The 23,584-nt window shown below is 41.2% G+C and overlaps 2 protein-coding genes across 2 annotated transcripts; both read right to left on the bottom strand.

The window, feature by feature from the left end:
• Positions 1-1,941: 1,941 nt before the first annotated feature.
• ocstamp (osteoclast stimulatory transmembrane protein) lies at positions 1,942-4,748 on the bottom strand. The gene is given in 5 exon segments (XM_030054789.1): positions 1,942-2,295; positions 2,461-2,858; positions 2,861-3,471; positions 4,261-4,352; positions 4,731-4,748. Coding segments are annotated over 5 exon segments (1,473 nt in total).
• Positions 4,749-7,095: 2,347 nt separating this feature from the next.
• Positions 7,096-17,377, bottom strand: slc13a3 (solute carrier family 13 member 3). Its single transcript, XM_030056567.1, has 13 exons — positions 17,256-17,377; positions 15,188-15,453; positions 14,887-15,065; positions 14,252-14,321; positions 13,844-14,023; positions 13,613-13,738; positions 13,137-13,229; positions 12,920-13,024; positions 12,240-12,337; positions 10,331-10,443; positions 9,922-10,083; positions 8,214-8,351; positions 7,096-8,091 (listed from the first exon to the last, which is right to left on the bottom strand). The coding sequence occupies exons 1-13, from the start codon at positions 17,361-17,363 to the stop codon at positions 7,918-7,920; spliced, it is 1,812 nt and encodes a 603-aa protein (XP_029912427.1). The 5' UTR covers positions 17,364-17,377; the 3' UTR covers positions 7,096-7,917.
• Between the last annotated feature and the right edge of the window lie 6,207 nt (positions 17,378-23,584).

Genomic DNA, 23,584 nt, shown 5'->3' with positions numbered 1-23,584 from the left:
GTGTATGCCACTTTTTACTTTCCAGTGACAGACATAATGAAGTTAATCCCTCACCCTGTGGAAAAAGAAAAATTAATTGCTCAGGATTATTTGGCTTTTCACTGATTCAGAAATGCAGAGTAACAAAATCATTCTTATGAGAGGTATTTTTTTTTTTTGTCATAGGCTCTGTCTTTCATGGGAGATAAACAGGAACACACCTCCAAAATAGCAGGCTTCTTGCTATTCCTGTGAGACTCTAGTTTTGCATGGTTGCCCATCTGGGAGAGATGAGCCTTCACAGCTCCGGGCTGTCTGATGGCGTGGTTGATGCTGATATTTGTAAAATCTTGTGTTCCTTATATTCAACCGCATCAAATATCATTAATGCTTGTTCTCCCCTCAGCCAACCTGATGATCCTGAAAATCTAATCTGCCTCTCAAGGCCAAGACAACAGATTGTAATGAAGCACTTGAAGCCTCATCAGAGAACTCTTTAGCCCTCCATCCAGCAGCAGACGGACCCTCAGTATCAGTCTGAATGCTAATGGATGACACATGCTGGTGTTTTCATAGCAAAACGGTTTTCAATCAAAGAACGTCCAATCCTATTCAGCCACTCCTCATTTTTAATGAATTGTAGATAACTTGTGTCTTCCAGAGCAAACCCTGCAGTGAACTGCTGTTACAGAGAATTATCTGCAAAAGGCTGGACTGCAGCGTGCAAAATGCTAAGGAGTGTGTGATACAATGAGAGTAACACCTAAAACAGTTATTTTTTCTTTCTGACTCACTGACAGAATTTAAATCAGTCATTCTGTTTATGCATGTACAGCTGTGCAACTTTCTTGGCAAGCTATCAGATATCTGAGGTAACAGAGTCGATAGATAACACGCCAATCAAATATTTTAATTTACAGCGTAATTAACAATCAGTTTGTTGCATTTAAAATGAGGATGCGCCCAATCTGCCGGTGATAGATTGCCTGGCTTGAAGCTGGGTGCATAGTATGCAGCACACTGATGAGAGATCCATTGTTAACAGAAAATATATGAATAATTTATCACCTCCAAACTAACAACAACAAAGTGTATCAGCTCCACACACTGCTGAGTTTGAGACAAACACGCAGTGGACAAAACGGCTAGATTAAAAATAGATGATGAAGCGGTAATCTATTAATATCTTAGCTGAAGTCTTAAAATACACTTCTGATGCCTCACAGTGATTTATTTAAGCAGGAACTACTGATGAAATGCAAAGCACCGCTCAGTGGGAAGAAGTGAATTTTGTGGAAGGGTAATTGAAACAGGATTGAAACAGTCTACTGGATTATTAGATGAGTGCATGAAAGTCATCAAAGCTATTAACAGTGTTCAGAGAATTTGTAAAAACCAAGCTCTCGCTGCTCATTTCCTGACACACTTTGATATTCTTGTGTGCTCATCTGTCCAAAACACCCTAGTGGCACCTAGTGGGGATGAACTGTACAAACAACAAATAACCCAGAGATATCTGCCACATACAAGGAACAAGAAGACACAACAACAACACTTGAGCTTGGAAGAGTTCTTGTTGATTTAATTTCGGAGCACAGCAACATGCAAAAATGAAGACGAGTGACATCTGAATACAAAAAAAACAAAACAAAAAAAACAACAACTTAATGAACAGCCTTCACACAAACAAGTGAGCTGCAGATTGAGCAGATGTGGTGCCAGATCTGTAAAAAAAAAAAAAAAAAAAAAAAAAAAAACCCACACGGCATGAGTGTGTTGCTGAGTGGAGATGGGAGAAAAAAAAGGTGTTGTGACAGCGATTCACACGCACAAGATGCTCTGCCTGTAGCTGGCTTTTCTCTAAACCTGAAACCCAGAATAGAGGCACTAAATGCTGTGACACAGAGCTAAAGAAGGACTAAACTAAATTAAGACACTACCGTAAAAAATGCACACTAGAGTTCACCGACTGGCGGAAACATGGACAGAGAACGTCTCTGGTTTGTTTCTGCTATGCTTGGCTTGTATTTTCCTCAACAAGAAAGCAATTCTCTTCTCCTCCTGGCTTTTGAAAAACGATGCAGACACTTTCCTGCGCATGCGTCTGGCGTAAACCTCCAGAAACACCAAAGAGTAGCTCATCAGCCACAGGGATCCCAGCAGGACTGTCACTGCCAGGTTCGGAGCTGAGGTTGTCACTTCACAGCGTGACGACTGGGGGCCAAAGGTCCACTTATAGTCCCTGTGGAAGTTTGTGAGCTCCTGTTTGGCACACAACCGCGGGATGATACAAGACACAGGCAGGAACCAGTAAACCTGTAACGAGAAAATGAGCAAATTCATGAAAACCCCTAAAAAAGTAATTGCTTTCAATCTGCTGACATGAGTGTTTATGCTCATAAATTACAAGCAAATACTGCAGGCTGCCTAGTATGTATTTGTTTTCTAATTAATCAGTCCATAATGAATCTTTTTTCTTACCTTAAAATTTAAACTTAAGATGGCAGTGGTGGTGGGAACATCAAGCAGCCATGGCGTGCTTTCCTGGACTAGATAATACACAATGTAATCTAAAGCAACTATGAAAGTTATTGCAGTGAAATATAACGTTACCACAATTAATGATATGAAACAGGAGGCACACTCCTGCTTTGTTATGTTACAGCTTATGGAATTCATAATTTTTTCAGCAGATATTTGCTTCCCATCAGCTTCTTTTTGCAATAGCTCTTTAACGAGGTATGAATTGTCAAATTGAACGGATGTCAGGTAAGATTTCAAGTAGCGCCCTGATTCAACAATGAGTAAAATCACAAAAATGGTAGCGAGGATCCGGTTCGACAGCAGCTTGTACTCCTTCAGCAGGTCCCTGGCGTGTAAAAGTTCATCTCTATCTGCCCACTCAGATTACTAAATCTTCTTTTGACCTCTGACACATCGATATGGGTAAATTGTTCTAGCTTCCTCAAATTAGTGACTATGCTCAAGTCTTCCTGGTTCGCTTTGATGGTTTCTTCTACGAGGTCTCGTTTAGCCCTGTTCAGAGGATCAGAGGAGTTCAACAAAGTCCTCGCAAAGCCCTCAGAGGTGCATTTCAGAATGTGCATCACTGCTCCCACGTTCAGGGAAATATTAGGGATGACGTTCAACACTACGATCATGACAGAGGCTGAGATGATCAGCTGGCGTCCCTTTTTGCTGCAGACGGTCGGCAGGATCATGGTCAGCACGCAGCGCAGAGGGTGACAGAGGAACGAGAACAAGAAGACGGCCACACTGTAGACACAGGCAGTCGCAATGGAGGCCGCGTGGTCGTATCTCAGAGTCTTTGACAGCCAATGGTGAAGCAGGCCGCCCGTCACCATGGCGATCAGGAGACACAGAGAGAGCAGAGTCAGGATGTCTTTGCCAGCTGGTGTAGGTGCAGAGTAAACATCCCAGAGATAAGGCAGGATGGTGGTTAGGGCCCGTCGGCAGGGAGCGGCCCTGAGCCTGAGGAGAGAAGACACAGCACAATCTAGATCAGCCGTTTTCAAGCTGGGGTCCAGGGAACCCCAGGGGTCCCTTAAGGGGTTCCAGTGGTTCCCCAGAAAAATCAGAACTATTTTAATTTCACTATTATTTCATTGACTTGAACTTAGTCCAATGAGACAATGTATAAGAATGACTATTCTGTTTAGAGGCTTCACTCTTCACTGTTACTCTAGCAAATCTGCAGTATGGACAATTATGGAATATGTAAATCTCATCAGATGGGGATCCCTGAGACTATATTGCATCAAATATGGCTCCACAGCCTGATGTTTGGTTCAATCGGGCCCTTGACACCAACAAGGTTGAGAACCCCTGATATAGATTCACAAAAAGATTATTCATGTTCCGTTAAAAATTAGATTGCAAAATTAATGTAAAATGGATTTGAATTAGACATTTTCTTTTTAAATGGTGAAGATCATCCATACCAGCAAGCTGCTGCACACAACGTGCTTATTTACTGTATAGATTTTGACAAACAGGTTTTATAATCTCAAGTAGGCTACCATAGTAACAGCACGCCTCATTTAGTGCATAAAATAATGCATCTTGCAGTGATGTTGGCATATAAGCAATGCATTTAAGATCATGTTTAAAACTACAGTATTTGTAGTACCCATAGATAGATTGATTTGATTTTGACTGCTATCATTATAAAACACTAAACCATACAGCCTGAATCCAAAGGCCTCAGAATAAGCAAGCAAGCAAACAAATAAATAAATAATCAAACAAATAAATTCTTACCTGAGGGGGTTGAAGAGAGTCTCTGTAATGGACTTCATCCTGCCTGAGGAAACATGAGCTGGATGAACAGGTCTGAGAGCTGCTGTGGGACTCTGCTGGGGGAAAAAGGGAACTTGTCTTATCAGTCACGGTCATATTGGTGTTGGTGGTTCGCCTCCGTGTTCCTCGTGGAAAGACCATACATGGCCCACAAAATCATATGGGGTGACATGACATATTCACATGCAGCGTGACTCAGGCCGCGCTCTGTGTCATTACATGGACAAGTTTAGAGACTCAGGCTGTGAGCGGTGTTGACTTTTGCCTGTGAAGAGGTTTGGTGCGCCTCAGCAAAGCACTCACATGTTGTTGTGCAGGCTCACTTCCTGTTGAATGCCACCTGCACTTCCCCAGTTTGTGTCATACATGTGAAACTACGTAACTAAGGGTGAAGTTATGTGCAACTTTTCCAAGCGGCCCGTGCAACTGACCTTTTTCACAGCAGCCATTTTGACACAGATAGCATTAATCTCATTAGTATCACCTGGGTTCCCTTTCAAAAAAGTAGAGTAGAGAGTAGAGAGTAGAGAAGACTATAAAATGTTTTCCTCCGTATACATTGGCTTTAAGTACCTCAGCATATATTTTAAATACCATGTTATAAATTTACATGTTCTAGTTTGTTGTAACAAGTCTGTTATGGAGTTTAATAGATTAGAGTAAATAGTACCTTGGCTGAATTACATGATCATTTATGTACTTTAAAAACCACACAGAAACATCTGAGATTAACATCTGGGTCCACTTTATTGACCAGAGTCTAGTCCCGTTCATACTGATTTGGCAGAGGTGTTATGTACAAGTTGCTGACTGTTTCAACAACATGGAGAACATCATGGAGAACTTTTGGTTGTTGTCACATTCCTGACCCGATATTACAATATTAAGCGTTGTGAAGTAACGAAGACCAAACTGAACACAGCTTAGTCCCCATTTAATTCAGTTAACAAATATTCGAATACTGGGTCAGGAATGCAAAAAAAACAAAAGTTCTCCATGAATTCAAGGCACAATGGGGTGAGTAGATGATAGAAATAAAGTCATACTTTAGGTCTTGAGCCACCGCAACACCATGATCAGCATGTTGACATGGCATGATGCAATGTTTCCCCTATCATTCTATTGGCGGGCTGCAGTGCCTCGCCAACGGAGCCTCCCACCTTGGCTGAAAGTCACGCTAAATTAATAGAATTGAATTTAATTAATTTTCAAATTTAAAAAATAAATAAAATCATAACAGAACTAATTTAACGTCAGGTTTCTATAGAATATGTCTAGACCGTGTTTTTATCAAGTAAACTAAATACGTTCAGCTTGGTTATTAATCTAATTTATATAATTTCAGTATAGGGCCTATACTGATACTGAACCTGATGGACAGCTAGTCACCTTTAATGGTAACCTCTGCCATCAGTGTGTGAATGTGAGGCAAGCATGGTAAAGTGCTTTGAGTGGTCAGTAGACTAGAAAAGCACTATAGAAATGCAGCCCATTTAATGTGCTAAGTAAAGTTTACTGAGAATATACTTAAAAATGTACTTTAACAAACAAAAAAGTGGGCTAAAAGTATATAACTAGTACACAAACATTATATAGATGAGTGTACTTGTGGTATACTTGCAGGTATACTTCTATAAACTTAAAAATGACCTCAAAGTATACTTAAGTAATATACTTTAAGTATACATTTGTATACTAAAAAGTGTTCCAATTTAGTCCTAAGAAGTAGTAAATTAGTATACTTTCTAGTACACTACAAGTACATCGATATAAGTATACTTATTATACTTGTACTTATACTTAAGTATACTTAAAAAAATAAACTTAAGTGTACTGTTTTTTTTTGCAAGGTTTTACCTGCAAGCTTGTGTCAAAGTAGTTGCTACTAACCTTAACCTGATCAACAACACCTGCATGCATGACATGCATGCAGAAATAACAATTCACTTTACATTTAAATGTTATTTTATAAGTAATTCCTGAACAGAAAATGAACTTAGCAGTGGAGCGTGGCTAGCCAGGTAACTGAAATGCTAACTGTGAACTTACAGCACCTTTTGTTAATTTTATGCCCCAGTGAGGAGATTTCATATGCTGAACCAGTAACTTTTAAATATCTATTAAGTTTTAAAAGTGTTGTCGCGTGTGTACCTGAGCCTGAGCTGAGCTTTGTGAATAGAGTGACCATGTAACGCAGGCCTTATTTGCAAAAAATAAACAAATAAACAAATAAATAAATGAGCTTTTGAACCAATAACCAACATGTGGTGTGATAATTAAGGCTACTAAAGCACCACAGAAGCATATGCATTTACAGAGCACTATTTTTTAAACATACTATCCCCCCACCTTACATGAACTAGTTATATTATGAGTAGGAAATGAAAAATAAATATTGTATAACTTCTCTTAGCAGTCTTAATATGAAAAATGTTATAAATTCACTCTTTACTCAAGTAATAGTGATTTTTGCGCTGGGGTCCGGGTGTTGACTTTGGTGAGCTCTCGGACAGAGACCTGCACTGAATAACCATCACAGTCTTGGCACAGGTTAACCATTGTGGCCAGTCTTGTGACTTCACAGAGTTTACAGCCCCAAGCAAACGTGATAAGAAATTTACAAGCCCATGCTCTCTCTGTTCACACGGGCCTGTAGGTTGGGCTGAATGTACCTTTAGCATTGATGTGAATTAATTTAACAAATAATGAAATGTGTTCAACTTTGCATTCTGAGTTAGGCCCATTTTGCATGCTCATAATGAATACTGAAAGGTAAATACAGACACCAAATGAAAGTTATCATAATGCAAACTCAAATAGTTTATTTGAGTTGTAACAACTGTTACATAATGCAAATCAGTTCATAATAAACTTATACATTCATTGGACTAGATGCGTACTCTAAAAATAGAAAAGATTCAGAACTTTGTTTACATGTTATTTCATTATGATTGTTGAAAATAGTAACATAAAATAAAATATCCAAACCAGCTTTGGCGACTAATTATGTACCATATAAGAATGATGATAAGAATGATTTCAACAAGAGAAAGTAAAATAAAAAAAAAAAAATAAAAAAAAAAAACATTTTCAAGGAGTTATTCACACGGGTTTGTAATGCTCCTGGACAGTCGGGCCTCATTGTACCAGCAGATGTCAGTCTAGCAGCATCAGTGCTCACAGGCAAGCAGGAGTTTCCAACTAGAAAAACACTCCTCACCACCATGCGAGGTCAAGTTGTTGCACTTCACAGTAGGGTTAAATGTTCTCCTGTCCGGTTTCATGAGGGAAGACTGTAAAATAATGTAGCCCCATCGTGTTTTTAAAATCTGCATTCTTGAAGTGTCAGGAGTGTAAGCTCCTCTCTGCCAAAACTAATAGTTCACAGCACGAGTCAGAAGGCAGATGGGCTGCAATCCTCATGACAAAACAGAAGAAAGAGGATAGTTGAGCATACGCTCATTAAATGCATGACAACAGGTAACAGCTCAAGCTCCAAAACCCCTCTACCATCTTTATGATATGCAGAGCACACCTGCCCACATTCACTTGTGACCCTGTTAACACTTTATACAACATACTGATGCTTCATTATCATTGTTTTTGAGACTGAGTGAGTCAGAGCGTAGCATTGACAGCTGGGATGTGCATGGTGTCGACGACACTGGACACGTTGGTGTGTTGAGCCCATTCCGGGAGAGTGTTCAAGTTGAACATGGCGATGCCCCACGTGTTCATGGCCAGGGAGACTGACAGGACACCCAAAATGTTCATGACAAAGCCAGTTTTCACCTGAGAAGATGCAAAGCAAAAAGAGGAATAGAGCTCATACTGCTGTTTTCACAGTATTATGTAAAAACACTTTAGTGTCTCTTCTTCTTCAGTTCTTTTAAGTTTTGATGGAAAGAGCTCACCATATCTTTCACCATAAGATGTCCCGATGCGAAGGCGATGGAGTTGGGTGGCGTAGACACTGGCAGCATGAAGGCGAACGAACATCCGACTGTTGCTGGCATCATGAAATAGAGAGGATTCACAGAAACACGCAGAGCCTGTAAAGACAAACATGCAAAATATTTCTGAAGGCAGGATATAATCACCACCACAGACACAGAGCAGTGCAGTGCACTACAGAATGTGATTCCATAGTGGTGACAGATGATCTGGCTGAGATTTTCTAGTAGAAGGCACCAGTGCATAAAGGAATCAAGTGGATCAGTCAGAACAGAGCAGAATACACTTATCAGATCTGTTCAACATGCTGTGAAGGGAGTAGCCCTCACAACACTGCAGCATAGGCACCAATGCCATGCACAAACAGTCAGATAATGATTACTGACAACAGCAGTTAATGTCCAACAGGCATCCAAACATATACAACATTTATTGCAGGAGTTTAACAAGCCTGTGGACTCTTTGAATAACTAGAAGGTCGTGCAAAGTGTGTTTCAGTTTATAGGGCAATGACAAATCCTGTTCCGACGTTTTAGTACTTGTAGAAGAATAGTTTGTGGCCGCTGATCAGCCCTCCTCGGTCAACGCTGTCATCTTCAATGAACATGTTACATTTTACATTTCCCCTTTTGTCTATTAGAAGTCATGGATTTGTCAACCTATTTGTCTACCTGTTGATGATACATGTTGAGTCCATGTGACCTCATCGTGTGACTGAGTCACATGACACGTGAGCCACATGCATGGTTTGGAACGGTGCTCATGCACAACAAAGGTCGACTGACACCAAAATATCTGCACTCTGCAAAGCTTCATCAACATGATCACTCCATCACGTTTCAAGTCATCCTTAATGTGAGGAGTGTATGGGCTTCTCACCTTTACACCCATTATATTTCACATATACCGGTATGTTCTGATCTGATGACTTGTTACACATCAGGGTGAACTATATTTTAAAATCACATCTGGAAATGCCAGTGCATTATAACACTTTCACACATTTCAGCATTGTTGAGAGACATTCTAATCATGAATCTTTTTTTGGTTTCTCTAATGGAGGAGATCTTGCCCAGGAGGAGCAGGCCATGCAGGATATACTGTGTGGCACCTCAGTACGACTCTGACACACTCAAACACAGACACACACTGCACAAATGTGTCCCTTTTCTAAGATGTGTTCACGTTCCTGGAGATGGTGAAAGCTGCATCTGTGTTTTCTGTGTGTAATGAAGTTGATGTCATATTTTGGAGGACAATCACGCAATAAAAGTGCAGTTACAACAAACCTGCCATTTATGTTCCATAAATGGTTTTCTTTGAATAAAAAGATTGTATTCATTTAGTCATCTTGCACTTGGGTGAAAAAAAGTGAAAAAAAAGCTGAGGAGTTAGCGCTCCATTGCAGTATAAAACATGCTTTTCAAAGGTTTTGAATCACCACAACCACAAGAGCTCCTTGATCATACAGTCTTAAATGTGCACAGAAAATATTACACTGATAGACCTGGTAGTATGTGAGATCAGCGGCTGACAGACCATACAGATGATCCCCTCTAGTCCTCCGACCGGCAGAGACAATAAGATTAATATTAAAGCTGCAAAGGTACCTAAAATCAGCCTGACTGCACAGCTGTTGTGTACTGGAGACAAACATCATGCTCTCACCAGTTCAGCGATGACAGGTAAGAATATGATGATTGTGGCAGTGTTGCTGGCGAATTCAGTGAAACAGGCCAGGAAGGCTGTGATCAGCATTACAGCTGCAGCAGGAGGGACCTGGGCCAGAGGCTCGAGGTGGCCTCCGATCCAAGAGGCGAGTCCAGACTCCTGCAGAATGACACAAGGGCAGGTCAAAGGTCACCGCCGAAATCATAAATAATACATGACACAAAGCTAAGAACAGTCCAAAGCAGTGCAGAACAGAGGGCATCCAATAGAGGGGTGGAAATGCCAAGACAAGATCTAAATGAAAACGTAACCAGCAACCTATAATTTTATATCAGCTGTGTTGCGAGAGGCAGAACAGTGCATTGGTTTGATCTGTGCCAATCTGAACAAGCCGAAACAAATGTACCTCACAGCCTTTGGCCATGGCGAAGCCTCCACCGAGGAGCAGAATGATGTTCCATGGCACACAGTCCTGGGCTTTCTTCCAAGATAAGAGAGGAACATAAGGAGCATTTGAAGCTGAGGAGAAACATTTGTGGATGTGATACGCGTCGTTATTAGACACTGAATAAACCATACATGTAAAATCAAATTCATTTCAACAAAGGCAGAAACACCTGAATTAAATTATACACTGAATGTGAATATTACTGAATGTGTTTAATGCAATACAACATGAAGCCCTGATGTTTCAGTGCTGAGAACTGTTTTTCAAAATGAAGACAAGTTGCTAGAGTGATGCTTGTTTTGATTTTGTTCTCTGTGTTTCGGTCCAGTGTCAAAATCAAAATGTGTGTGTGCTCCTGAGCTTTCCGCAGATTCACTTCAGTTTCAACTTTGTGTTTTTCACTTTCTCCATTTAGCTGCATTTTGTTTACAACTTGCAACCAGTCAAAACTAAATCTTTACCAGCTAGTTTAATTGTTCAATCCTTTTGGCAGAATTAGAAAAAATGTATGTGCCAGAATTAGGACCAGAAAATTATTAACCTTAAAAATTGCCCACATTTCCTGAAAGGGTAAAAAGAACCCAATGATTTGTTTATTTTTGTTCTCTTGCTTTAAGTCCAGTGGTTTGTTTGACCAGCTGAACATAGTGTACACAGTCACACACACACCGTCAACAACACACAAGCACACCTCCGCGCACACACGTGCACAGACTCACACACAAACACAAGCAAAAACCTCCAAGTGTGGCAACGCAGTTCTGAGAGATTACTATAATCACAGAAACAAGGGACCACAGTCTCTGCTCCTGACGGGAAACTTCTCAGACTTTCTAATCTGCATCACCAACATTCCTCAGCATATTTCCAATACTCTGCAATAGCTGCCGCACAATCTCTAGCCACAGACTAAATGTATTTAAACTGTTCAGATTATTTTCTTACCAACATTAACTTTAGATGGGCTGGATATCATTCTGAAACATAATTAAAAAAGATTCTAATTGGTTCTCTTGAGTTGCACTTGAAGAGCAATGCAATTCTAATACCAGTACATTTTATTAACTGATTTGATTTTAGTTGACATCATAAACCAGAATACCTCTGAGTGCTTTCTAAAAAAAACCCCACTGTATTATAATCATGAGCATATCCAAACTATTAAGGCCAGGTGCTGGATATGAGCAAAAAGAAAAAGAGACACAGTAGATAACAACTTCAAATATTCCACTATTTTATTAGGAGCATGTTAGCACCCGGTTCTTTTGTTGAAAGCCCAAGAACAAACTGGAGTAAATATTTATTATGGTCACATATAAAGTAAAGCAACGCTGGGCTCAGGGTGACAGAGCTTTCGCAGGATATCAGTCAGAAAGAGCCCCGATATTAGGAAAAGATGCTCATGTATCTTCTTGGGCTGGGCCTGCCCCGTACAGAGGTTGGACTTAAACGCAAACGAGAATAATTGGCCAGTTACCCGGACATGGACAGGCCAACCACTCTCCATGCCTTGTTCCTAAAATGTGTGATGCTAGTGTGTGAATGTTGGCTGGGCATGCATCTAATGCAGCAGACCTAACTAACAAGTACGTCTGGCTCATGTTTTATCTGTTCTCTGTTGTGCGGAGCCAGCTCCAAGAGGTCAAGCTGTCCTTAACTATATGATACATTGGATAATACAAAGGACATTGAGTTCTAAGATACATTGGATAATACAAAAGACATTGAGCTATAAGGCCAATTATAACAGGCAAAAGCTCTAACTCTTTTGCCCGATCAAGTTCCTGAGCGGTCAAAGCTTTGCTCCCTATGCTCTTACTGTAATACACAGAGACATTATGATGTTTGTAAAGTCTGCCACACTGACCTTGAGGGTTGAACCACCAGCTGAATGAAGGTTTCTGAGAAGGGAAGAAGAACAGTATCGAAACGATGATCACACCTGTGACCGCATCTGAAACGTACCTGTGAGACAATAAGGAGACAGCATTAGTGAGTGTAACTGAATACACACACTTTGCACCAAATTTTAAACTCTATAACTATTTCAAGCAAACGTAACAAGCAAAGTACTGATATTTAACCAAGGAGAGTTGAATTGAGGGCAAATGGACTTGTATGTTGATTCTTAAACACGTTTCAGTTCTCATCCAAGATGCATCTTCAGTTCTCAACCCGTTATCAGCAGAATCAACTCAGTTTCATGCAGCACTGCCAAAGATTCAGCTGCCATGTTCAGAACTCCATGGTCAACGAGGTTTGAGGAATGAAACTGGACCTGGATGAAACCATGGTGTCCTCTGATGTGACCACGTTGCTTCCATGAGTCCTCCACCAGGGAGGCAGTGGAAACCACATGGCCAGAACTGAAGAAGCCTCTTGGACGAGAAGCGAAACGTCTGCAAGAATCGACAAACAAGTCCAGCTGCCCTCGATTCAACCCTCCTTGGGTAAACATGACCTGGATGACTGAGAACCTTCACAAAAAAAAAAAAAAAAATCCACTGTTATTAACTACTGTGTTTCCATCAAGCATGACTTCCTCACCCTTTGTTGAAAAACACGGACCAGCCAGTGACAAATTTGGGATCTCTGGTGAACAGCAGAACAGCAAACAGAACGAAAAAGAAAGAGATGGCTCCCTCGGCAAAACTGCAATGCAATAGCGCACGTGAAAAAAAAACAAATGTCAGTGAGGAGTTCTGCGACACAAATGCATTCAGCCTCTATTGCATGAAGTTTGAAGACGCAAACGGGTCCTCACTTTATGGGGCCGAGTTTCCTGTAGTCTTCGTCTATCACAGCCTTGGCTCTGGCTTCTGCTTGTGCTAGTCTGTCCTGCTTCTTGAAGCACAATCTGCACGGAGATAAGAAGAAAAAAAAAACCCAATACAGATACAGAATGGAAATGGTGTGTCAAGGATTTCAAGAAACGGAGGGAGAAATGAGCAATGAAAATTATGATCACTATACCACAAACAAAAATCAAACATGACTTTTTTATTTATCACCTGCCCTGACAGAAGAATCGTTAGTACAGAAGTGGACTGTATGAGTATGGCTAAATGACCTGTAATATATGTATATATGTATATATGTAATATTTTTTATATGAAATTTAAACCCTAGCCATGATTGATGACATTGAATACAAGCTCTTTGTAACAAATAACAACAGAAACATCTATTCAGAAATCCATCAGTTTATCTACATGCAGTAAATGTCTCGCACTACCATACCGTGTGTTCAGGCCCCCATAGAGAAACGCGATCCATATCCATCCCACAAACAGGAAGAGAACCATGAGGGGGAAGGCAAACGCAAACCAAGAACCAAAGTTGATAAGGTCACAATCTGGAAAGTAGCTGTCAACAGAGGTCAAACGTTTTTTTTTTTTTTTTTTTTTTTTTTTTCTTAATGTAGTGGAAATAGTTTGCTCTTTGCCAGTTGAGTCACCTCATTCCTTTTACCTTTTCAGCTGTCCGATGAAGATGAGGTTCGGCGCGGTGCCTGTTAGAGTCGCAGTCCCTCCGATACTGGCTGCATACGGGATACAGATCAGGAATCCCTTCCACACCTTCATCTGATACTCCGCCTCTGCCTGAATTTCCTCTGCTGTCCTCCCCTCACTCTCATCTGTCCCATCCATCCTTTTGAATTTTTGAAGAGATTTGTTTATCGACAGTTTGTGTTCATTTAACAGAGATAGTGCGTGATTACATGAGCGCCGCCAGAGTTGGCGTTAACTGCGATCTGTAGAGTTTAAGATGTGAAGGTGTTAACTAGAGGAGCAAGCTGTTAAGAACACATCAACACAACATCTGATGTAGATTTTCAGGTAATGATATCACATGTTACTTTGTAAATTTCTAACTTACCCCTCTATTGAGAGTATTTGTTTTTCCATGGGCAGTGAGTGAACTGTTTGCAGGTTTACAGTAGACTGACCTGCAAGAAATCAAAGCCAAGTGGTTGTGTCAGGTCTACAAACAGCCATGAAATTAAAAAAAGAGCTAAGTGATTTTTGTAGTGTATAGACATGGGTCAACCTATGAGTTTCAGCTTCTTCGAGGGGCTTGTTTGAAGACCTTTGATTTTTAATGTATGACTTGGAAGCGCAGCGTCATCAATCATCAATCAATTACTTGTATACTGACTAACTCTGCATCCAGGAACTCAGTGTGTTTCAGAACAAGAGGTGGTGGAAAGGTCACATCCTGGGTTACACATTAAAGGCTCATGCAGACAAGGTTAAAGGAATCCAACATCCATCTTTGGTGTCAAAGTGGAAAAATTTTGTAAACATGAGGCATGGATACATTTTTACAGCAAGCTGATCCTGCCTTACAGTAACATGCTGTGCCTTTTACATTAGTAGTTACACTCCGGAGAGAGAGGGTGCTCACAGAAAAAGTCATACAGTGCCAGAGTGTGACGCAGCAGTGTTAGGACAACTTGTGTCTGATTCTTTGTTAATTGTGGTTAAAAAAAACAAAAAAACAACAGGATTTACCATTTATCATATCATTTTCAGGATCAGAAATGCACTTGCACTTCTGTTTCAGGGCCTCGAGGTCTCCAAACAGACTCTCCAGGATGGCATTGGCAATGGGGAGCATCATTGCTGTGGTGGCAGTGTTGCTAAGCCACATGGACAGAAATGACGCGGTGAACATCATTCCCAGTATAAGCCTGCATGGGAAAATAAGGTGACACAGTGTGAATAAGCGTGGTTTCTGCTTACACTAAACTTTATAATGATTGCACACTGGAAAAAAAATGCTCCGCTAAAAGAGTTTAAAATGTTTTCTCACCAGGCCGGCTTCACTCCAACAATTTTAAGGACCTTCAGGGCTATTCTGCGGTGCAGGCCCCATTCCTCGATAGCCGATGCCATAATCAGGCCGCTTAGAAAGAGGAAATTGGTATCAAGGAAGTACTGAGGGCAGACCTTTTTGGATGGAAGAATTCCCAGAGTTGGAAAGAGGCAGACCGGGAGCATTGCGGTGACAGCCAGAGGAAGGGCCTCTGTGCACCAAAACATTGCCATCAGAAGCACCACATAGAGACATTTTCCCTCCTGAAAGACAAGCAACACATGGGGGTAAATGGAGCAGCAACAGCATCACAGAGAGATGGAGAGAGAGAGAGAGAGAGTGAATGTGAATGCATGTTTATGTCAGTATATGCATTTACAAGCACCAATATGTTCACAATAAGCATGTCTGAGTATAAATAAATGCATTCAGAACAGCGAACAGTGTGCATGGTATAAATATAATGACAATGCTTGGTGGCCGGTTTAATGTCTGGTTTAATTTAAGATTCTCTTTTATTTGAAATGTAAACAGCATATACCACAAATGAGCTATTTTCTTAAGACACTCAGGCAAACTTAAGTTTTTTTTTTTTTTTTCCATTCTCAGTGTTGCTGCTGCACCCCCGTGGTTCCCTGAGACTGTCATAACATCAACTTTTTAGAGGTGGGCAAAGAGCCAGATTGCTAAGTACCTTGTACATTAACACATACTGGCATGGTTAATAAAGGTAGTGGTTTAAAAAAAGGCTTTAGTTGGATAATGAAAGCTCAATGGCAATATGTGTCTGTTTATTTAGTCTGTCCATCTTTGCCCTGCGTCGGCTCGGCCCACCTGTGGTCACACTCCTGCTGAGGCCTCATGAGCCCTCACAAGTTGTTACAAAGTTCTTATATATATAAACATATACATGCATACACTCAATGGCCACTTTATTAGGTCCACCTGTACAATCTAATACAATCCAATACAACTGTTGTGCCATAAAGTTTCCTTTTCTGCTCAGGTTTTCTTTTTGTCACAGTAACAGAGGTGTTCATTCACTTCTATGTGTGGCACTCATAGTTAGTGCTGCTGTTGGACTGGACAGCATTTTGTTGAGAGGTGTTTCCAATATTCTGTCCCCCCTCATGTATGTATATAGGGAGGACAAAAAATTAGAAACACCTCTCAGTTTAATGTAGTCCAGTACAAGACCTCTGCAAGCTACAACCTCACTAATAAACATAGAGTTAAAGCTACACATTCTCCACAATGTCACCAAAAACTGAATGTTATAAACTTTATTAAAAGGTAGAATTTTATCAGTTTTCTGGTGGAAAACAATACACCATATACTGTACAATATGCAAAAATACAGATATATGCAAAATTCATTATGTGTGCCTTCTTCAGCATCATTGCAGGTGGCTTAAATCCCTGTAATTCAGCTGAAATATTTGAAATAATTGATTGATGTCTGTTTTGCGTTCTGTAATGCCTGACACACAAAGCTGTGTTTCTGACACCTTTAAGGTCTTAATGGACAGAATTAGTAACCACACTTGATCAAGAATTCAGGAAGAATTTGGTTTGAGCCACTGTCACACCCATCTTACCTGCTCAGCCCTTATGGTATGCAGTGTACACCCCTCAATTACACTCAAAATGTAAAGCAGCAGCAACATTAACAGAAACTCTCCAAGCCAATAAAAAATTAATAAATTAATAAATAAATAAAAAACGTGCTCTCAGAGAGATGTAGAGAAAATGCACAAAAAGCTCCATGTTATTAATCGACACAGCAGTTTTTTTTTTTTGTTTTTTTTTTAGCAGGCCTGGCCTCTGCCTACAAAAAGATTTGAAACTCAAAGATATTAAAATGAACAATAAATTAACATTACATGAGGTCCATGTAAGATTTGCTTATTCAGGAAGACACTAAAGCGATATAAAAATTCAAATGGATTAATGCATTTTTGTTGGGGTGCGCACGGAACAGCTCAGGAAAAGTTGTGCTGAGGCAGTTTTTAAGCGCGCACAGCAGTGTGTGAGATAACAATATGTTACATATGAAACCGCTTACCTTTTCTGGCAGAGCAAAAAGTAAAGGCAGGAAGATAAGCGGAGTGAGGAGGAGGATGAGCTGTTTTCGGACGCACCACAGCTTCTTGGCCAGAACTGACAGCTCCATCTCCAGGGTGCGCTTCACTCGGTTTGGAAAGGAGCTGAGAAGTGGCTGCGCTTTGAAGCGTCGCTGTTTGGGGACTCTTAGAGAAGATTAACCATGCGCTTACAGGTTAACTCCTCAGATGTTGGCGACAAATTGCTGAGAGGAGACGGGGTGTCGAAGTGTTGCACCGACCCGGCCTTGGCACAGAGGTGAGAGAGAGAAGAGAGAGAGAAAGAGAGAGAGAGGTGAGAGGTGGTTTGAGGGGAGACGGAGGTGTAAAGTGTGGTGACCGGCCAGACATAATGTGCCGTCAAACGGGTTGTCTCACACCAGCCTCTGCCTCAGCCTTCACTTGAGGGTCACACGCCTGTCCGGCATGATCTTGACAGATGAAATTACGGTTCCCTCTCTCAGTCTGCGGTTTTCTATCGGATCAAAACTTTGAGGGAATCCAGAGCAACACTCTAAATCCCTGTTACAGCCTAAATAAAATTGATAGGGCTCCTTAGCACCATAAATACAATGTAAACTCTTTAAGGCATATTGTAGGGTACTGTAGGTGAGGAACATTATTATGATATTGTAGGTAGAAAATATACTTATACAGGACATTTCATAAAATGAAATTCCAATACACAGTAACTATTGGGAAATAAAATGTAACAGCAGAAACATAAGGCTTTGACTGGTAAATTATGCAAATATTTTGGGTTTTCAGTTATTATGAAAGTCTATGAGGCAGAGCTGGCACTCCTGCCGCTTTGACGCTCAAACAGCCAAAAGTTTCATTTTGTAGTGAGATGTTCAGAAGCAGAACAAATTCTCTTACCACTTTACCATAGTTATGGATGTGGAGTGAAAATCTTGGGCGTTTGAGCAAGTTGAAGAGAAGATTTTTTTTAGATGTTTTTTCCACTTTAACGATGATGTCACCCACTAACACCATGCAATACACACCCATTAGAAACTCTGAATGGGGCCCAAAACAGTGCAAAACTTAAACTGTTTTTTTTTCTACCAGACAACATCAGATATGATATTTTACACACACAAACTTCCACCTGTGCTGACCCAAATGGCGAATAGAAAAGTGCGATTTAAATCTGAAATTGCTGAAAAACGAGTCGGATCGCTTTGAAAATTGGCAACCCACTTCTCGTCTTGCTATGGCGCTGACACTGAGTGATACAAATTTACAATGAAAAATCAGAAATTTGAAGGCTGCTTTGAACAGCCAGGGGACATCAGTGTGTTTGTAAAGAGGTCAGCAGCCCACAGTGGCGCCCTCTGCTGTTCAGATTAGTGTGGCCCAAACTATGTGTAAATATAAATGACATCTGGACGCTGGAAATAGACATTATTTATGTACGGTGGTGGCAGTTTGGTCATTCAAAATATATCTCATCATTTATTTGTACCTTTTGGTTAGTTTTGTTGCATTTTGCAGCATGCTGTGTGTTTACATGGTGTAAATGTCCTAACACACCTCATAAGGGAATGAGGGCCCTGCAAACTATTTTTGATTTGTTTCTTTAATTAATTACATTGATTTAAATTGTTTATTCACCTCATATTTTGTCAAATAAAGGTATATTAACTTTTGAGAAGCTGAGAGTATAATGGAGTATAATGGATCGAAATTTATTTAATTGCTTTTTAGTTTATTTTAATTGTTTTCAGGTTAGGGAGTTTTTTTTGTTCCTGTTGCTGTCCAGTTCTTCAGTGAAGAAATGTAGATAGATAGGAAGGTTAAGGTGATCACAAACCTAATTGTAGCTCTTGGAGATAATTTGATTTCTGTAGACAGACTGTTAGCTCAGGTGAAGTGAAAATCTGCAGGCTAGACTCCCTGTTCAAAACAAGAATTGTCCTGCTCTGTTTTCTCATGAATTCAGAAAATCACACAAGCTTGGCATTCATTGTCAACAAAGTATTTTATTTGTTTGTTTGTTTGCAAGTCCTCCCCAAATCAAATTGTTTATTAAATAGGCATTCCTTTGGTTCTTTGGTTTTAGTTGCATTCAAGATGTGCATGACAAACTTAACAAACAAACAGATGGGCAGACAGACAGACAAACAAACAAACAAACAAACAAACAAACAAACAAACAAACAATTTGACAATCATTTTCTTAAAATGCAGCAGTTTTAACCCTCTGGCAAGTCCTCCAACCCAAACAACCACATAGTTTGTTTATTCCAAAGGAGCGTTTCCTGAGTGACCTATACTTGGTTAGGGTTAGAAGAGGTTTGTCATCATGGTTAAGGTTAGGAAAAGGTCAGCATTACTAAACATTAGTTGACGTTCACTAATCTTAAGTAGCAAATATTAGTTTGAGCTGCCAAAAAATGAACACTGCTCTCGTTTGGATTTGAACTCAGCTGAGTGAAAGATGCACCACCCCAACAGTATCCTTGCACTGTTTTTGTCGCTGCCTTAATACTACACCACGGTGTTGGCAGTTACAGAACTGCTTGAAGTCACTTAACTTTATAATGTAACTACACATTTTATTAAGCTGCTGTACAAACACCCGATGGGGTCATTTTCTTGCTGGAGGACAGTCTCACAGCATCACTGGAGACAGCATATAAAAAGCTCTGAGGGTGAATGTGACTCCCATCAGCATCCTGACATTTTCAAAATCTCCACCTGATGAATGACACCAACAGTCACAACAGGGAGACTTTCATTTCAGCCAGCAGATGGTGAAAGCTCCAAGGCAAACTGCACAGCTCCTGTTTGAGTCGGTGCAGACTGAGGCGTCAGTCTTCTACAGAAAATTGTGGTTTTCACTGCAACTGTGAGAAACACCAACCTCCACTCCCACATGTACATCTTATTTGTGCATCTACACATTTGTCAGTGTCTCCAAATCTTTGGAGACTCAGTCATCGCTGTGCTGATCAATCACCAATTCCTTGTAAGTGACTGATAACTTGATTTCTGTGGTTGCCTCAATCTGGTTGGGCGATGTGGTCTGTGGTATGCCACTCAGTCTCCTGGCAACACCATGTTTTTTCTTTCATGCTGGTTAAAAACTAAGCAGGTTCTGTTTATAGCAGCACTCCATATCCATAGGTGCACATCACCTGCCAAGGCCAAGGCCACACCTGCATGAAGGGTGTTTACTTTTAAATACTTTACAAAACAAATGGAATCTGAAACAAATGGAATTACGCAGGGGTTACATCCAACAAACACCATCAAGGGCAGGATGTCTTACAAGGAGCTGTCTCTACATCGAGACAGGCGCCAGTTGTTCTCCTGTATGTGCTCAAATTTTGGGCGTCGTTTTTGATTGGTTCTCCTGTTTGAATTTGCACCGCGTCTCATCTCCCAATCAAATCGTTGCACATTGATTGAAGCAACCTGAATCTGCCATGCCTGCGTCCAGCCGACCACGTCATCGACTTGTGATCTACATTACTGTGTTTTGTCTTCGTGGTTGTGTGTGTGTGTGTGTGTGTTTGTGTGTGTGTGTGTGTGTGTTATCTGTTGCACTCCACCTCCTACTTGGTTCTCATTAAGTGAAACTCTGTAACGGACGCCATCATCTGTGCCTTACGCAATCTGTTGACGTACAAAACCTTAAAATAAAATCCTACAGTGCTTCAGTGGTGGACACAAATTCTAAAAAGTTGTTAAAAATGTTTGATTTATGCAACACAGAAACATCTAATCCCAACATCATACACTATATTACCAAAAGTATTCGCTCACCTGCCTTTACTCATACTATGAACTGAAGTGCCATCCCATTCCTAACCCATAGAGTTCAATATGATGTCGGTCCACCTTTTGCAGCTATTACAGCTTCAACTCTTCTGGGAAGACTGTCCACAAGGTTGAGGAGAGTGTTTATAGGAATTTTTGACCATTCTTCCAAAAGCGCATTGGTGAGGTCACACACTGATGTTGGTCGAGAAGGCCTGGCTCTCAGTCTCCGCTCTAATTCATCCCAAAGGTGTTCTATCGGGTTCAGGTCAGGACTCTGTGCAGGCCAGTCAAGTTCATCCACACCAGACTCTGTCATCCATGTCTTTATGGACCTTGCTTTGTGCACTGGTGCACAGTCATGTTGGAAGAGGAAGGGGCCCGCTCCAAACTGTTCCCACAAGGTTGGGAGCATGGAATTGTCCAAAATGTTTTGGTATCCTGAAGCATTCAAAGTTCCTTTCACTGGAATTAAGGGGCCAAGCCCAGCTCCCGAAAAACAACCCCACACCATAATTCCTCCTCCACCAAATTTCACAGTCGGCACAATGCAGTCTGAAATGTACCGTTCTCCTGGCAACCTCCAAACCCAGACTCGTCCATCAGATTGCCAGATGGAAAAGCGTGATTCATCACTCCAGAGAACGCGTCTCCACTGCTCTAGAGGCCAGTGGCGGCGTGCTTTACACCATTGCATCCGACGCTTTGCATTGCACTTGGTGATGTGTGGCTTGGCTGCAGCTGCTCGGCCATGGAAACCCATTCCATGAAGCTCTCTGCGTACTGTACTTGGGCTAATCTGAAGGTCACATGAAGTTTGTAGCTCTGTAGCAATTGACTGTGCAGAAAGTCGGCGACCTCTTTGCACTATGCGCTTCAGCATCCGCTGACCCCTCTCCGTCACTTTACGTGGCCTACCACTTCGTGGCTGAGTTGCTGTTGTTCCCAAACGCTTCCATTTTGTTATAATAGAGCTGACAGTTGACTGTGGAATATTTAGGAGCGAGGAAATTTCACGACTGGATTTGTTGCACAGGTGGCATCCTATGACAGTTCCACGCTGGAATTCACTGAGCTCCTGAGAGCGGCCCATTCTTTCACAAATGTCTTGTTTCACAGTCTACATGCCTGAGTGCTTGATTTTATACACCTGTGGCCAGGCCAAGTGATTAGGACACCTGATTCTGATCATTTGAATGGGTGAGCGAATACTTTTGGTAATATAGTGTACCTGGCAGATTTTTTTTTTTAAATCTCAGACTGATTTCCAGATTTACTAAAACCATTGATGGGTACTAAAATGTTGTCAGAATTATGACTTATGTCTGTTTTTACGTACCTCCAAAGGCTTTAGTAAATCTGGGCCTATAGTTTTAAGAGACATGTTGCTGTCTTACTGCATTGTAGTTGTGTTTGGTCGGTGGGTTTGGCGTGCGTGCGGAGGATCTTTTTCATTTTGTCAGCCATGCCGCAAACCAAAATTATGTCCATATATTTGAATGTTAGATGTCATGAAGGGTTTCAGATATCGCCACAAAGGTGCCACTAAGAGGCGTTTTGCAAGAAATTCACACGAAAGGTATATTCTGGAGGAAAGTAGGAGTTGCATGTAGAGGATGAGGGTGAAAAACAGATATAGTGATATGATGATGATGACGTTTCTGACCGGGGTTGGGTCGGGGGGTTCCCTAGTTAATTCTAACTAACCCCCTTAAATGAAGAACTCCTCTTTCCTCACAAAAGTCTCATATGATATTGTGCAATGATTACTGTTATCTTCCATCAAGTATTTTTTCCATGTCTGTTTATTCAGAGAATATCAACACATACACATCTTGTAACTGGTGGAGTCTGTTTTAAGTGCCTTGCTCAAGGATACTTCAGCAGTAGCTTGAGGAAGGGGAGAGTGTTATTCCTTCACTTTCCCATACACACTTTCCGAGAGTGTTTTTGAATTTGAGCCGACAGCCTTCCAAGCCCACTTCTCCAACCCTGCTGTTCTTGTTATCCTCGTGAAAATCTTCCTCAGCCAGATGTCTTGATGATGGAGGTGATGGTCGCTTTCGTCTGACTGTGTCGCTGTAATCCAAAGGATGGGCCAGCAGGTGGCGTTATGAGCCCATCCTTTTCTTCAACTGTTGAATCCCTCTTGGTGGTTTGGCCCCGCTCTCTTGTGGTCTCACATCATTACATGCAATATGAAGCAATGCATGTAATGTAGTCTATACATTATTCAGATGATAACTCAGTGGCTGAAGTCGGGTTCTACACACACCTCCACCCTGGTGAAGAAGGCTCGGCAGCGGTTGTACCACCTCAGGCGGCTGAGGAAATTTAAGATCTCCACCACGCTGCTGAAAACCTTTTACGCCGCCGCAGTAGGGTCTGTGCTTTCTGTGAGCATCACTGCCTGGTACGGCAGCTGCAGCTCCCAGGACAGGAAGGCCCTGCACAGAGTGATCCGATGTGCTGAGCGCATCACCCGCACAGCACTGCCCTGCCTCCAGGACATCTACACCCGGCG

The sequence above is a fragment of the Myripristis murdjan genome, chromosome 7 (genome assembly GCF_902150065.1).
Source record: "Myripristis murdjan chromosome 7, fMyrMur1.1, whole genome shotgun sequence".
Taxonomy (NCBI): Eukaryota; Metazoa; Chordata; class Actinopteri; order Holocentriformes; family Holocentridae; genus Myripristis; species Myripristis murdjan.
Note: the sequence above shows the minus strand (reverse complement) of the source record. Positions and strands in the feature narration are given on the sequence as shown.